This window comes from Schistocerca nitens, chromosome 4 (assembly GCF_023898315.1).
Source record: "Schistocerca nitens isolate TAMUIC-IGC-003100 chromosome 4, iqSchNite1.1, whole genome shotgun sequence".
NCBI classification, from domain to species: Eukaryota; Metazoa; Arthropoda; class Insecta; order Orthoptera; family Acrididae; genus Schistocerca; species Schistocerca nitens.
The window spans coordinates 357,303,922-357,318,972 of record NC_064617.1 but is presented as its reverse complement, the minus strand read 5'-3'; the positions used below and the strand labels follow the sequence as shown (position 1 = coordinate 357,318,972).

The window sequence follows — 15,051 nt, the reverse complement described above, 5'->3', positions numbered from 1 at the left end:
TTAGTTGAAATTAGGATAAATATAAGCATATGCATAATTACAACTGCTGCTTATGGTTTGTTTTCTCTTCTGACAGATTCTGTGCAGATTATAGCAGTGAATCAACTATATACCGAAATTACTAATCGCACATGGCACATAGATCAGAGCACATACAGAATTCAAAATTTGAAACAGCATGGCCTTCGGAGACCTCCACGGAATACTCATTTGGAAATACATGATATAGGTGACCATCACTTGACAGTGCTAAACAGTGGGAAATGCCCTGGTACATGTCAGACAGAAATAAAAATAGTTTCCAAAGGTCAAAGTAGTATTCTGTACAATTACACTGGCAAGAATATGTATGCTATGATCCCCACTGCACTTGACTTCAAGAGGCAGTCAATAGAAGGCTTTGTTCTTAAATTCTGGTTGTGGAATCATCAAAACAGAGAACTGACTGGCAACCCATTCTCCAGAAGTCGTCTCAGAAGAAATGTTCCTGTTACATCAAAGAATCATTATGTTGACAATATAAGTGAACATTGGTTGCATGAACGAGTTGTACTGATTACATTTAATAAAACAAGTACACACATTGTCAACACCAGTCAGAGTGAAATATTGCAGCTTTGCCACAACCAAAGTGATAGCTGTCAGCCAGATCATAAGCTACAAGAGGAATCATGTAAGCAAAATAGTCCTTTTATGCACTAACCTTATCTGCAATCTACAGAGTATAAATTAATGTAGATGTCCTTTATAAACATGGATAATTTTTTAAAGTATTAATGTAGGTACAGATTTTCAGGTATACTAAAGAGACATTTGCTATACAGTGTAGAATGAAATGTCTGATAAGCATCCTCTACTATAACTTTATCTTGTACTAAGATAGTCTCTATAATGTAAAATACAGTTCATTGTCTGGTAACTTCATGTAACAAGACCATAGGCTGTCAGAATTACAAGCCTCGCCTTTTAAGTTATACAGACAATCATTAAATGGTATATTTGAGACTTGACATTAGTGTTGTAATATTTGCTATTATTTAAACAGTGGGAACTCAAAAACGTGCCAAGTACTTCATTGACAGTGAATATTTAAAGAAATAGTGTTGCGAAAAAATGGAAATTTCAAGTGAAAGTTTGCATTGGTTGATTTATTGTGATTGTCATGAAGGTCAAACTCTTTACAATTAGTTTGCAGTATTTCATCCTGGTCATACTTCTGTCAGCAGTGAATTTTTGTGAAGGTTGACCAAAAGCAGATGTTGTGCCAGTAGTCATATTTATCTGGCAGATCCCAGAAAGTAGAAATAGTTCATGATGGAAAGTCATACTTTTCTGGTTATAAGGAAGTTAGTTATGGGGTGCCCCAAGGATCGGTGTTGGGACCCCTGTTGTTCTTGATCTTTATAAATGACTTGCCAAACTATTTAACACAAGCTGATTGTGTACTTTTTGCTGATGATACAAGTCTCTTTATTAAAGCTCAGAATGAGACTGACCTTAACAGCAAAATTGAAACAACAGCAGTTGAAGCAAGTAAATGGTTCAGGGACAACAGTTTATTTGTGAATGAGGGGAAAACATTATGGATGAACTACAGACATGTTTCAAATAATATGAAGCCCAATATAACTGTGAAGCTAGGCCAACAGAATATACTACAAACGCCGAATACAAAATTCTTAGGAATTTGGTTAGATGAGCATCTAAAATGGGACAAGCATATAGATGTGCTCAATAAAAAGTTAAGTAAATGTTGCTATGTATTTAGAATGCTCAAAAATTGCTGCAGTGATCAAACAGTATTGTGTACATATTATGCATTTATGCATAGTCTTTTGCGATATGGTGTCATATTTTGGGGCAATTCAAGTCAGGCAAAAGGCTCCTTTGTTATTAAAAAACGAGCAATAAGAATCATAAAAGGAGCTGCACCTAGAGATCCATGTAGGGAAATTTTCAAGGAATATAAAATCATGACTCTTCCATCCATTTACATCTATGAAAGTATATGCTTTCTGAAGTCTCACCCCCAGTTTTCTTCTTTAAACAGTGAGTTCCATGACTATACAACAACACAGAGTAATGAATTTCACAGAGAAGTGCATAAGAAAGCCCAATACAACAAGAGTGCAATATACCACCCAAAAATTCTCTATAGTGCTCTTCCCTTAAAAATAAAAAGGATTCAGCAGCTGAGCAGTTTTAAAAGTGAACTCAAAAGAATGTTAATCAGTAATAGTTTTTACAGTGTTAGTGAATATATGAATTCTTCAGAAAGATAGCGTGCCTTCACCTATCTTATAAGTTACTCATATACAAACTTGTGTCGTGGGGTAGACTCTTTTATGTACACACAAAAATTAATTAATCTGTCAATACAGTGTTATAATCATTGTTTCTTGTTGCTGTCCATTATACACAGAATATATGTAACTTATTTGTGTCCTATATCGTTACAGATTTATATCATGTAAGCTATAATTGTTTTGCCCATATATTTAATTCAGATTATTCACTGATAGTTTTTACATAATATGTTGTTATTCATATTTTTTCTGTATGTAACATATGACAAATCCCATATCATTGTACATGATAAAACGGGTGCTCAATAAACTAAACTAAACTAAACTAAACTAAATGCTATACACATCATTATTGATGAGGGCTGACATGTAACTTATCTTGAGGTAGAGGCATTGTTAGGCATATCTAAAGTTGCTGCACATTAGATTTTAACATCAGATGCTTATTTTGAGACAAAACTAAGCAACAATCAAAAGTTTTGTGTTCCAAGATGAGTCAAAAATAACAAAAAGTTATTCATTTGCAGATAACTTACAAGAAAGCTATTGCTTGTTTCTTTGGTTAAACTGGACTTGTTATGACTAAATAGTACCAGCAATTTGTTTGCCACAAGTCATCCATGAAATCAGGACAAGCAACCAAAAATCCTGGCTTATTCTTTATCATGAAAAAGCCAGCTGTCACACACAATATCAAATAATTGATTATTTGATGAAGAAAACATTGACTCAGTGTCTCATTGCCCATGCATATCTGATTTGTTGCTCACTGACTTCTTTCTGTTTTCTTATCTCAAACAGAAAATTCACACAAAGCAATTTTCATCAACTGGAAAAGCAATTAAATGCTGACAAAAGCATGACCACAGTGAAGTTCTGTAAACTAATTTTAAGTAATCTTTTCTCTAGGTGATTGATTACCAAGAATTAAACAAAGTGATTTGGGGCATTGTTGTCTAGTTTAACCTTAATAAAAACTGTGACAAATCATACAGTAAAAAATTTCACGTGAAATTTCTATTTTTTCACAACACTTTTTCTTCAAACTCTCATTGTAAGTCAAATATTCGTGCAGTTTCTGATCATAGATAATGGTTTTGATCAGTCTTGGTTCATTTTTGGTGTATGTAGTGAGTGATCAAATTTAAATTACCATGAAGATTTTTTAGCTCTGAATTGTAATACTGTATTTCTTTATTGCTATACAAACATTGTGAAAAATCATGTCACACTGGCACATTTATAATGGCAACATTCATATTACACTTTTATAAAACCTTGCAGTTCGGTCTCACTTTCTATTCGATAGATATCAATGCCACTGTATATAATTACAACATTTTCTTTTTAACTGGCTTGTTCCTGCAATAATATTTTCTGTTACAACGTTTCCCCCTGATGAAACATGGATGTTACTGTCAGTGGGTTAGCTTGCATGACTCAGTGATACAGATAGCCATACCATAGGTGCAACCACAATCAAGGGGTATCTGTTGAGACATGTGATTCCTGAAAAGCAGCAGCAGCCTTTTCAGTGGTTGCAGGGGCAATAGTCTGGATGATTGACTGATCTGGTCTTGTAACATCAACCAAAACAGCCTTGCTATGCTGGCACTGTGAACAACTGAAAGCAGGTGGAAATTACAGCCATAATTTTTCCCAAGCGCATGCAGCCTTACTGTGTGGTTAAATGATGATGGCATCCTCTTGAGTAAAATATTCCAGAGGTAAAATGGTCACCCTTATGGATCTCCGGGCAGGGTCTACTCAGGATGATGTCGACATCAGAAGAAACATAACCAGCAGTCTACATATCAGAGTGTGGAATGTTAGAACCTTTAATCAGGCTGGTAGGTTAGAAAATTTACAATGGAAAATGGCTAGATAGAAGTTAGGTATAGTGGGAATTAGTGAAGCTCAGTGGCAGGAAGAACAGCCCTTTTGGTCAGGTGAGTGCAGGGTTATAAATCTAACATCAAATAGGGGTAATGCAGGAATGAGTTTTATAATGACAAAGAAAATAAGAATGTGGGTAAGATATTACGAACAGAATAGTGGATGCATTATCGTAGCGAAGATAGGCACGAAGCCCATCCTTCCACAGAAGTACAAGTTTATATGCCAACTAGCTCTGCAGATGATGAAGAGATTGAAGAAATGTATGATGAGATGAAAGAAATTATTGATATAGTTAAAGAAGACGAAAATTTATTTGTAATGGGGGACTGGAATTCGGTAGTAGGAAAGGGAAGAGAAGGAAAGATAATTAGTGAATATGGACTCGGGGATAGGATTGAAAATGGAATCTGCCTGGTAGAATTTTGCAAATAGCATAATTTAATCATCACTAAAACTTGGTTTAAGACACATAAAGGAGGTTGTATATGTGAAACAGACATGGAGATACCGGAAGATTTCAGATTGATTATAGAATGGTAAGACAGAGACTTAGGAACCAGATTTTAAATTGAAAGCCATTTCCAGGAGCAGATATGGACTCTGATCTCAATTTATTGGTTATGAACTGCAGATTAATACTGAAGAAATTGGAAAAAGGTAGCAGATTAAAGAGATGAGACCTGGATAAGTTGAAAGAACCAGAGGATAGTTGACTAGACAGGGGAAGAAGATGAATGGTAGCTTTAAAAGATGAAATAGTCAAGGCATCAGAGTATCAAATAGGTAAAAAGAGAAGGCCTAATACAAAACCTGGACTAAAACAAGAGATGTTGAATTTAATTGATGAAAGCAGAAAGTTAAAAAATGCAGCAAATGAAGCAGCCAAAAGGGAATACAAACATTCAGAAAAACAGATTGACTGGAACTGCAAAATGACTAAGTACGATTGGCTACATGACAAATGTAAGAGTTTAGAAGCGTACAAGGTGTGTTCAAAAAGTAAGGTGGCTTTATGTTTTATGAAAAAATATTTATTTATTCATCAATATTCGTGTTGTCCTCTTGAAAGTAATCCCACTCACATACAATACACTTCTACCAACGCTCCTTCCAATCCTCGAAGTACTTCTCATAAGCACTTTTTGCTACAGCCTTGAGTACTTCCGGTGATGCAATTTTTATTTCCTCAATTGTTGAAAATCTTCATCCTTTCATAGGTCTCTTTAGTTTTGGGAACAGGAAAAAGTCGCAGGGGCCAAATCCAGTGAATATGGTGTCTGCGGCATGATTGTCATGTTGTTTTCGGCTAAAAAATCTCTCGCAAGCAATGATGAATGAGCACATGCATTTTTCCACAATTCCAGATGTTTTTTTCGTATTGCTTCTCTCAAACAGCACATTACATCAAGGTAATACTCCTTAATGACCATATGACCTTGAGGCAAAAATTCATGATGCACTATGCCACGGTAATTGAGAAAAACAGTGAGCAAAACTTTGACATTTGATCGAACTTGGTGTGCATTTTTCGGTCTTGGCTCTCCGGGATGCTTCCATTGGGATGATTGGGCTTTGGTTACAACATCATAACCGTAAACCCATGTTTCGTCACCAGGTGTGACCCTTTTGAACAAATCAGGATCATCATTGACGACATTCAAGGTCATGCAATGGTTGTTCTGCTCAAAATTGAGAAGTTTTGGAACAGACTTCGCTGACACACGTCTCATGCCAAAAACATCTGAAAAAATTGCATGACATGAGCCAACCGATAAGCCAACATCCTCAGCAACTTCTCTTACGGTAATTCAATTATTTTCCAGAACAATTTTCTTCACAGCTTTGATGTTCTCATCTGTTGTTGATGTGCTGCGGTGTCCAGAGCGAGGTTTGTCATTGGCATCTTCTCGGCGAACTTGGTAGAGCTCATACCACTTGTAATTATTTTTTTTATTTATAGCAGACTCACTGTATGCCACTGTCAACATTTCAAGTGTTTTAGAGCACTGTATTCCATTTTTAATTCTTTGCACCTTTTTTTTAATAATCAAAAATCTCCGAGCACACTAAAAAATTCTAACATTTCTATCTGTCAAAAACAAACAAAGTATGCAGGGTTGTTCACTAAAGTACGAGCAGCCCTTAGCGGCTCGCCATCTTACTTACAACTATTCATGACGTCGCCTTACCGGCTTAGATCTTTTTTAATATGTGACTTGTAAGTACTGCATCTTTTTCCAGTCAGTACAAACTTTAATTTTATTAATGTAATATATACTTAATATGTTTTAGAACAGTTAGTCTAATTCTGAAGATGATGCTCATAGTAGCGTCGAAGCCTGGTCAATTTTGACTTAATATTTGTGACCGAGGGCTTATTTGTTCTAATACAAAAAATAAAGATTGATAACCGAATGTACGTTGCCTGTGCAATTTGAAAAGTCATCTTACTTTTTGAACAGCCCTCGTATTTCACCAGGGGATAGATACATACCACCTACAGGAAAATTAAAGATGCCTTTGGGGGAAGAGAGAAGCAGCTGTAAGAATACCGAGAGCTCAGATGGAAAATCAGTCCTAAGGAAAGAATGGAAATCTGAAAGGTGGAAAGAGTATGCATTGTGTCTATACAAGGGAGATGGGCTTGAAGACAATATTATATGAAGGGAAGTGGTTGTAGATGAAGAGGGGGTGGGAGATATGATACTGTGAGAACAATTTAACAAGAGTTCTGAAAGACCTAAGATGAAACAAGGCCCCGGTAGTAGATGATATTCTGTCAGAGCTACTGACAGCTTTGGGAGGGCCAGCCGTGACAAAACTCTTCCATCTGATGTACAAAATGTGTACAAGACAAGTGAAATAACCTCAGACTTTAAGAAGAATGTAATAATTTCAATTCCAAAGAAAGCAGATGCTGACAGATGTGAATATTACAGAACTATGGGTTTAATAATGGAAAAACTGGTAGAAGCTGACCTCATGGAAGATAAGTTTGGATTCCAGAGAAATGTAGGAACAAGCAAGGCAATAATAACCCTATGATTTCTCTTAGAAGATAGGTTAAGGAAAGGCAAACCTACATTTATAGCATTTGTAGTCTTAGAGAAAGCTTCTGACAGTCTTGACTGGAATACTCTCTTTCAAATTCTGAAGGTGGCAGGGGTAAAATAGAGGGAGTGAAAGGCTATTTACAATTTGTACAGAAATCAGATGGCAGCTATAAGAGTCAAGGGGCACGAAAGGGAAGCAGGGGTTGGTAAGGGAGTGAGACAGGGATGTAGCCTATTCTCAATGTTATTCAAGCTGTACATTGAACAAGCAGTAAAGGAAATCAAAGAAAAGTTTGAAATAGGAATTAAAGTTGAGAGAGAAGAAATAAAAATTGTAATTTTGTCAGAGACAGTAAAGGACGTGGAAGAACAGCTGAACAGAATGGACAGAGTCTTGAAAGGAGGATATAAGATGAACATCAACAAGAGCAAAACAAGGCTAATGGAATGTAGTCAAATTGAGCTGGATGATGCTAGGGAAATTAGATTAGGAATTGAGACACTTGAAGTATTAGATGAATTTGCTGTTTGGGCAGCAAAATAACTGATGATGAACAAAGTAGATAGCATATAAAATGTAGACTAGCAACGGCAAGGAAAAGTGTTTTTGAAGAATGGAATCGAATATAGACTTAAGTATATGGAAGTGATTTCTGAAGCTAATCGTCTGGAGTGCATCCATGTGTAGAAGTGAAACATGGGATGATAAACAGTTTAGACAAGAAGAGAATAGAAGCTTTTGAAATGTGGTGCTACAGAACAATACTGAACTTTAGACAGGTAGATCACGTAACTGATTAGGAGGTACTGAACAGACTGGAATTGGAGAGACAAGAAATTTGTGGCACAACTTGACCAAAAGAAGGATTCAGTTGATAGGGCACACACTGAGACATCAAGGGGGTCACTAGTTTAGTACTGGAGGGAAGTGGGGGAGGGGGGGGGGGAGTTCAGGGGGGTTACAATCACAGATGGAGACTAAGAGATGAATACAGCAAACAGATTCAGAAGGATGTTGGTTACAGTAGTTATTCGGAAATGAAGCGGCTCACACAGGATAGTGTAGCATGGAGAGCTGCGTCAAACCAGTCTTTGGACTCAAGGCTGCATCACCAACATTTAATGTGGCACCAGGTTTAGCTTTTGTAAATACTAAATGCTTTGTCCAGACATTTTCATGGATGGGTACAGATAGGTATTTTCCATTATTGTTGGCATAAAGTAAGAGCATTTTCTTGCCATCAGAATTTTCTTATTTGAAACTTTACAAGATGCTTTCTTGTTGCACTTTATATCTCCTGTGCTGGTGGTTTCATCGCAGAGTCTTGTACCAGAAGCTGACTTAATGATTATCACTGGAGCTTTACTTATAGCTATGCTTCCTTATACATTTTATTTGGCACATGCCGTGTTTTCCGAAAAGAATGACCATTAACAACTATGCTGTTTTTGGTTAGGCAGTGTTTATGATAGGTTCTATCAATTTTTTTCCAACTCTTTATATTTTGTCACAAGTTCTTGGTATTTGAAGTTGATTGTCACTATATTTTCTGTTAAGCACTTATTTTTCTTTTTGGCTGTAGTGTGTTCCTTATTTAATTTTCCACAGCACTCATACACTCAGGGATCCAGGTGGTAGTAGATCAGGGATGGTGGAGAGGCATTAAAGGAAGTGTTTCATGTCCTTGATGTAAGAAATTAGGCTCCAAATAATGGGTTGGAGGTATTGGTCAGCTAAAGTTGAAATGCTTTCCATGGGAGTACAGTAACCCAATACAATTAGGTGCCACTTGTGTGGTGTTCCGTAGGCACCATGTTGTGTGGTTTTCTATATATTTGTACCCTGCCATCAGCATGTGCACCACTACTCATGAGTCCAGACTACATTTGACTATGAGGAATAACAGCTTCTGTATCTCCATAATGAGTAAGCATTTCTAATACTGTTTTGTTATCCAACATTGAAATGGTAAGTGATTTGCCGAACTGTTGTCCCTCTGTTCTTTGTTACAAGCAGTGACTGTCAGTGGTGCCTGTTGTCATAATGTGTTGACCATGGTAATTTACTTTGGCAGAGATGGCTTTCCCTTAATTGTAATAATCTAATAATTGTATGAGGGTAAGTCAATTATTATCTGCATAGTAGTTATAAAATTTTATTGTAATCAAATAGGAAACTTAAGAGAACATCATTTTTCAACATAGTCTCCTTGCATTTCAATGTACTTGGTCCATCATTGTACAAGCTTCCTGATGCCATCATAAAAGAAGGTTCTCGGTTGAGCTGCTAGCCAGGAATGCACTACTTCTTTCACTGCTTCATCCAAGGCAAATCGACAGCCCTTTAATGCCAGTCTAAGTGCACCAAACAAGTGATAGTCAGAAGGGGCAAGATCAGGACTATATGGAGGATGATCCAGTACTTCAAATTTGAGTTATTGGAGTGTTTCAGCAGTGTGGGCAGCAGTATGCAAACGGGCATTGTCGTGCATCAACACAACACCTTTTGACAGCAATCCTCGGTGTTTGCTTCGAATTGCAGGCTTTAGCCTGGCAGTAAGCATCTCACTGTAATGTACACTGTTCATTGTTGTGCCCCTTTCCCCATAATGTTCCAGTACTGGACCTTGTGTGTCCCAAAAAACCATAAGCATCAGTTTTCCTGCAGACAGTTGGGTCTTGAACTTTTTCTTGCACAGCAAATTTGGATGTTTCCATTCCATACTCTGCCGTTTACTCTGTGGCTCATAATGATGGATTTATGTTTCATCACCAGTAATGATCCTGTCTAAGAAGTTGTGCTCTTCCTTACCATAGCGATCCAAATGTTTTTTGCAAATGTCCAAGCACGTTTGTTTATGCAACTATGTGAGTTGTTTTGGAACCCATCTTGCACAAACTTTATGAAACCCAAGTCTGTTGTGATAATTTTGTAGGCAGAACCGTGACTAATTTGCAGATGATGTGCCACTTCGTCAATAGTTAATCGTCTGTCTACGAGAATCATTTCATGTGAACACTCAATGGTTTCTTCATTTGTGGCAGTAAATGGCCGTGTGGCTCCTTCATCGTGCGTAACACCTGTGCGACCATTTCAGAATTTTTCAATCCATTCGTAGACACTGTTGCGGCAAAATGCTGTTCTTGTACTGCACCAAAAGTATTCCATGAATTTCAGCCCCTGATATGCCTTCTGACCACAAAAAAAAACAGATCATTGAATGTTGCTCATCTTTGGTGCAAATAGACAGCAGAGCAGCCATAATCAACAGCACAGCAATGATAACAAAACTAACCTAGCAGCTTGAAAATTGCAAAGATATAACAACAAATAGACGAAGCATGTGTCATCAACATAAAATGACAGTACTACCATAATAAACAAAAATATAACTAAATTGCAAATAATAATTGACTTACCATCATATTACTTTGTTGATGTTGTGGCATGTGAAAACACCAGTGCGTACACAGCCTCAGAAGATGAAGTGTCCCATATGTTAAGCATTCACTATCTGTCCATGAAAAAATGCACGCTGATTTGTATCTCGCCTATCCTGCTCTCCACTATGATGCCAGTGGCTGGTACAATATTTGGATTGTGTGACATGCTAAGTATTCCATTCACCAAGATGACTATTTTTCCCCCTCTATCATATCAGCTATTCCAGTGCAAATATTAATGACTGTACACCCTACAGGTAACCAATATTTTTAATTAAATTAATATGGTACTGGAAAATCCTGACTTGAATATAAATAATGGAAGAAGTGAAAAGAAAAATTAGAGCTTAACATCCCATTGACAGTGAGGTCATCAGAAACAAAGCGCAAGCTCAGATTACAAAAGGATGGGAAATGAAATCAGCTGTGCACTTTCAAAAAGGTCAATTCAGGGAAATCATGGATAACCTAAATGTGAGTGATTGGACAGGGATTTGAACCGTCATCCTCCCAAATAAAAATCCGGTGTGCTAACCACTGTGCTACCCCACTTGGTAGAAAAAAGTGAAGATAATCAGTCACCAAGTAGTTAGGGCATTGGGCAATTGATAGCTTCATAGGCTAAAAATGTTTGATGTTGTTGCTTTACTTTTGGAAAATATTCTTTCTCAGACCTAAACGACAACATATGCACATACACACCAATGGCTTCATTGTCCAGATACTACACTGTCTTGAAGCTGCAGCCTGACCTGGGCCAGGACGTGGGTCTGATGGAGTGGGTGAGAGGAAATGGGAGGAGGAGGGAGAAGTGTGGAGGTGGGAAGGAAAGAAAGCCTGATACCTAGGAAGAAGAGACAGCAAGAGCATGGAGTAGGCATGTGGGACCAGTTTCAGTAAAATATTCATGAGTGACACGCAGTGAAGTGGAGAAGCAGGTTGGGAGTGGAGAGAGGGAGAAAAGAGCAGAAGGAAGACTGCAAGAGGTCAGCGTGGTTTACGTTAATGTAACGAAGTGGGATGCATAAGGGCAGGGACAGAGGTAGGCGTGGAGAGGGGCTAGCAAATATTGAAGTTATGATGACTGCTGGTTCGAAGGATGTGTCACAGTAATAACTCCGATATACATAATTCAGAGAACCAGATGGCATGGGCTATGGAGCTTCCATCATCACCTTCCACCGTTCCCACCGTATTACCACTTACCTATATGCTTGTCAGTGTTGAAGAATCTTCCTCTGCAATAACAAGCCGTTCCTCTTATTCCTTTGTGCCCTTGCTTTCCTAACATCTTACAAACTCCAAACCCACTACCTCATTCATTATACACCAGACCATCTATATCTTTATTCACAATGCCTTCTTCTATGATAGAAAGATATTCAAAGTAGCTCACAGTACAATTGTGGCACCATCATATCCCATCCACTTAATTGATCATCCAGAGAAAATCTTCATAGCTACCTAAGCTCCCATACCCCTTTTTCTGGTTCAGATTCATTGAAGATATCTTCAGGAAATGGACCCAGAGCCAAGACACAATCTTTTCTTACCTACTTTTCCTAACCTACCTTTTGGCCCAACACATTTAATTTATCTTTCTTTAAATGATTTCTCAGCTGTGGCATCAATACTGATTTCAGAGCCTCATTTTACCACTGCTATATACTTCATAATTCAAATTTCTGGGTGATGTGACTAACTCCAAATGAGATGCCTCTGACAAAGGGACAGATGACCTTTCTGTTTAGTCCCTTAACCTTCAGCCAAGCTTCCTATCCATTTTATCTGATCCTCTTTTTCTCAGCGTACCACATTCCTGAACATTGATCTCCACCTCTCCTGTGACTCCATAAGAATGTACATATAAAGCTCACTAACCATTGAGAGGCCCTCCACTTAAATAGTTACTACCCTTTGTACGCTAAAAAATCTGTTACATGTAATAGACACCTGTGGACAGCACACTTTTAGTAATGAGCGATCTCTTGCCCATTTTGCTGGTGGTCTTACGAAGGTCTTCACAGACAAGCGCTATCCTCCAAACCTAGTCCACAAACATATACCCCATGACATACCCACAGATGCCCTTAATTCTCCAAGCACACCTTTGTTCCCCTCTCACCTGCCCCCTTCCCCCACCCACCACCCCATACCAACTGGAAAGGACCACCTATCTAATTATTTAATATCACAAGACTGGAACTACTCACCCATATCCTCTACCTTCCATTGTGCCCTGAAATGAGGATTATCCTTCCCAAAACCTGTGCAGCCTCTCCCAAGATGGTAATCTGCCACCCACTCAATCTATGAAATATCCTAGTCCATCCTTATGCCAGACCTATTCCCATATTTCACATACCTGGGGAACACCCCGGTACAAGACCTATGCTTTGCAGCCACCTAGTATATATTATTCCAGTCCCATCAGAGGCATATTCTACCCTCCCGTGAAAACAGTCATGTCACTTACCAATTGTGCTGTAACTTCTCCACAGACTTTTTGTGATCATCATCATCAGTCAGCTGTCCACCTAAATAATGGCTACTGCCAAACTCTGCATAACAGCAGAGTCTATCACCTAGTGGCAGAAAATACTGATGAAAACAACATTTTGAACCTGAATGGTTACTTCATGACCCTGCTACAATGATCCTTTGATCCCAAAATCCCCCTGACCCCAAGTATTGATATCTTCTGTCCCACATCCACCTCCACTCTTGTCCGTACATCTTCTCACTTAATTGCATTAATTAACAGCTCATAGTGCAGTCTGCCAGCTTCTCTGGTGTACATAGGTGGGAATTGTCCTTGCAACACATCCTTTGACGCCAGAAACCTCCTGACCCCCAACGTTTGCTGCCCCTTGCCCCACACTGACCTCCACTCCAGTCAGTATGCTTTTTCACTTCATTTCATTAATCAGCAGACGATAGCCCAGTCTCCCTATTCCTCTGTTCTATATCCCTCTTTTCTCAATCTACCTCCCACTTGATCAAGTGCCAGACGCGACTTCCGTTGCTGGTGCCAGGATGGACTCACTGATGCCACCCTTATTGCCTCTCCCTCCCAGCTGTCAGCCTGTCTTATTTTCACTCTGCCCCATCGTTTTGCTCCATTCACCCATTCCATTATACGTGGGTTGCAGTGTTGCCAATTACTTGCGTTCTCTCTCTCTCTCTCTCTCATTCTCTTTCTTTTTCTTTTTTTTCCCCCCAACTGTGTGGGTGGCTTTCATAATTTCATAGTGTAGTGGTCATGGGGGGGGGGGGGGGGGGGTGTTACTGGTAGCAGAGTAAAGACATAACACTTAGAGTTTACTGATGGTGGCATATTCTTTCTCTTTTCAGTGTTGGTTGCCGATCTGGATGGCGATGGTTCCCACGAGCTGATATCATATCTTTCAACATTCAGTGACGGGCAGTCTCCAGGAAATCTCCAATCTCACATTCGTGTAATACGACTTGAAGCTGAATTGCCAAAGCTATATGAAGAAGTTGTGCATTAGCACCACTAGCACTGGATGCAGTAGGGTTAATTTTTCAGTTATAAATGTGTTGTTTGTGATTTAACACACAAAATAATGAAATGGTGTGTTTACACTTGAGCGGAGAAATGTGAATTTTTATGTGTGGGCTACTAGCTACCATCTTATAATTGCAAATATTTCACACAGGTCATGCATTTGCTTGACATGTCATTCATTATCAGTATGTCTGAAAATTTGAAGAGAAAGAATATCCATTGCGTGTTTTGTTTTCATTACTTTATTGGAGAGTGATCATGCACACTATGTAGTGCAACGAAAGTAAAGAACTGTAATAATAATAATAATTTTTATTGTTGTTATTTTCCACTAGTCACTGATTTTATGGCAGCTCTTGATCTTTAAAAGATGTACAAACATTGAATAGTTTCTTCATTCATTCTAATGTGTGTTTTTAATTTATTATTTTATTTAGGTAATGTACCACGTGTATCTATGTATCCAGTTTAAGCAGCCAGTGCAACAGTCCCAAATATGATAACTAGTTTTGTATTCTGTCCCCTCTTTTGACAATATTTCTTTTTCAGCACTGTAGAATCTGTCTGCAAAAAAAATATGAAAGTCATTACATTAAAAGCTTTCCTTCAAAGTTAATAGATTTTATAATATAATTTGATTCTGAACAGCAAAAAAATATTGATCAATTTGGTAATGTTTTGCTTAAAGAATAGAACTGTGCGGCAGGGTATATTACAGCACATCATTAAATAAGGTGTTACAGTTCCTGGGTAACCAGGTAAGTTTTATATCCTAGGTATTATATTAGCAATAATGTTATATGTAGGTTGCATTGTTGCC

At 38.1% G+C, this 15,051-nt stretch overlaps 1 protein-coding gene across 1 annotated transcript in view; it reads left to right on the top strand.

Moving 5' to 3' along the window:
* The window catches only part of LOC126252036 (uncharacterized), a 109,330-nt gene extending 94,483 nt beyond the window's left edge, over positions 1 to 14,847 (top strand). The window contains exons 6-7 of the mRNA XM_049952825.1: positions 77 to 673; positions 14,057 to 14,847. Coding sequence (XP_049808782.1) covers positions 77 to 673; positions 14,057 to 14,214 — 755 coding nt within the window. The 3' untranslated portion in view covers positions 14,215 to 14,847. The remainder of the gene's footprint in view (positions 1 to 76; positions 674 to 14,056) is intronic.
* Positions 14,848 to 15,051: the final 204 nt, after the last annotated feature.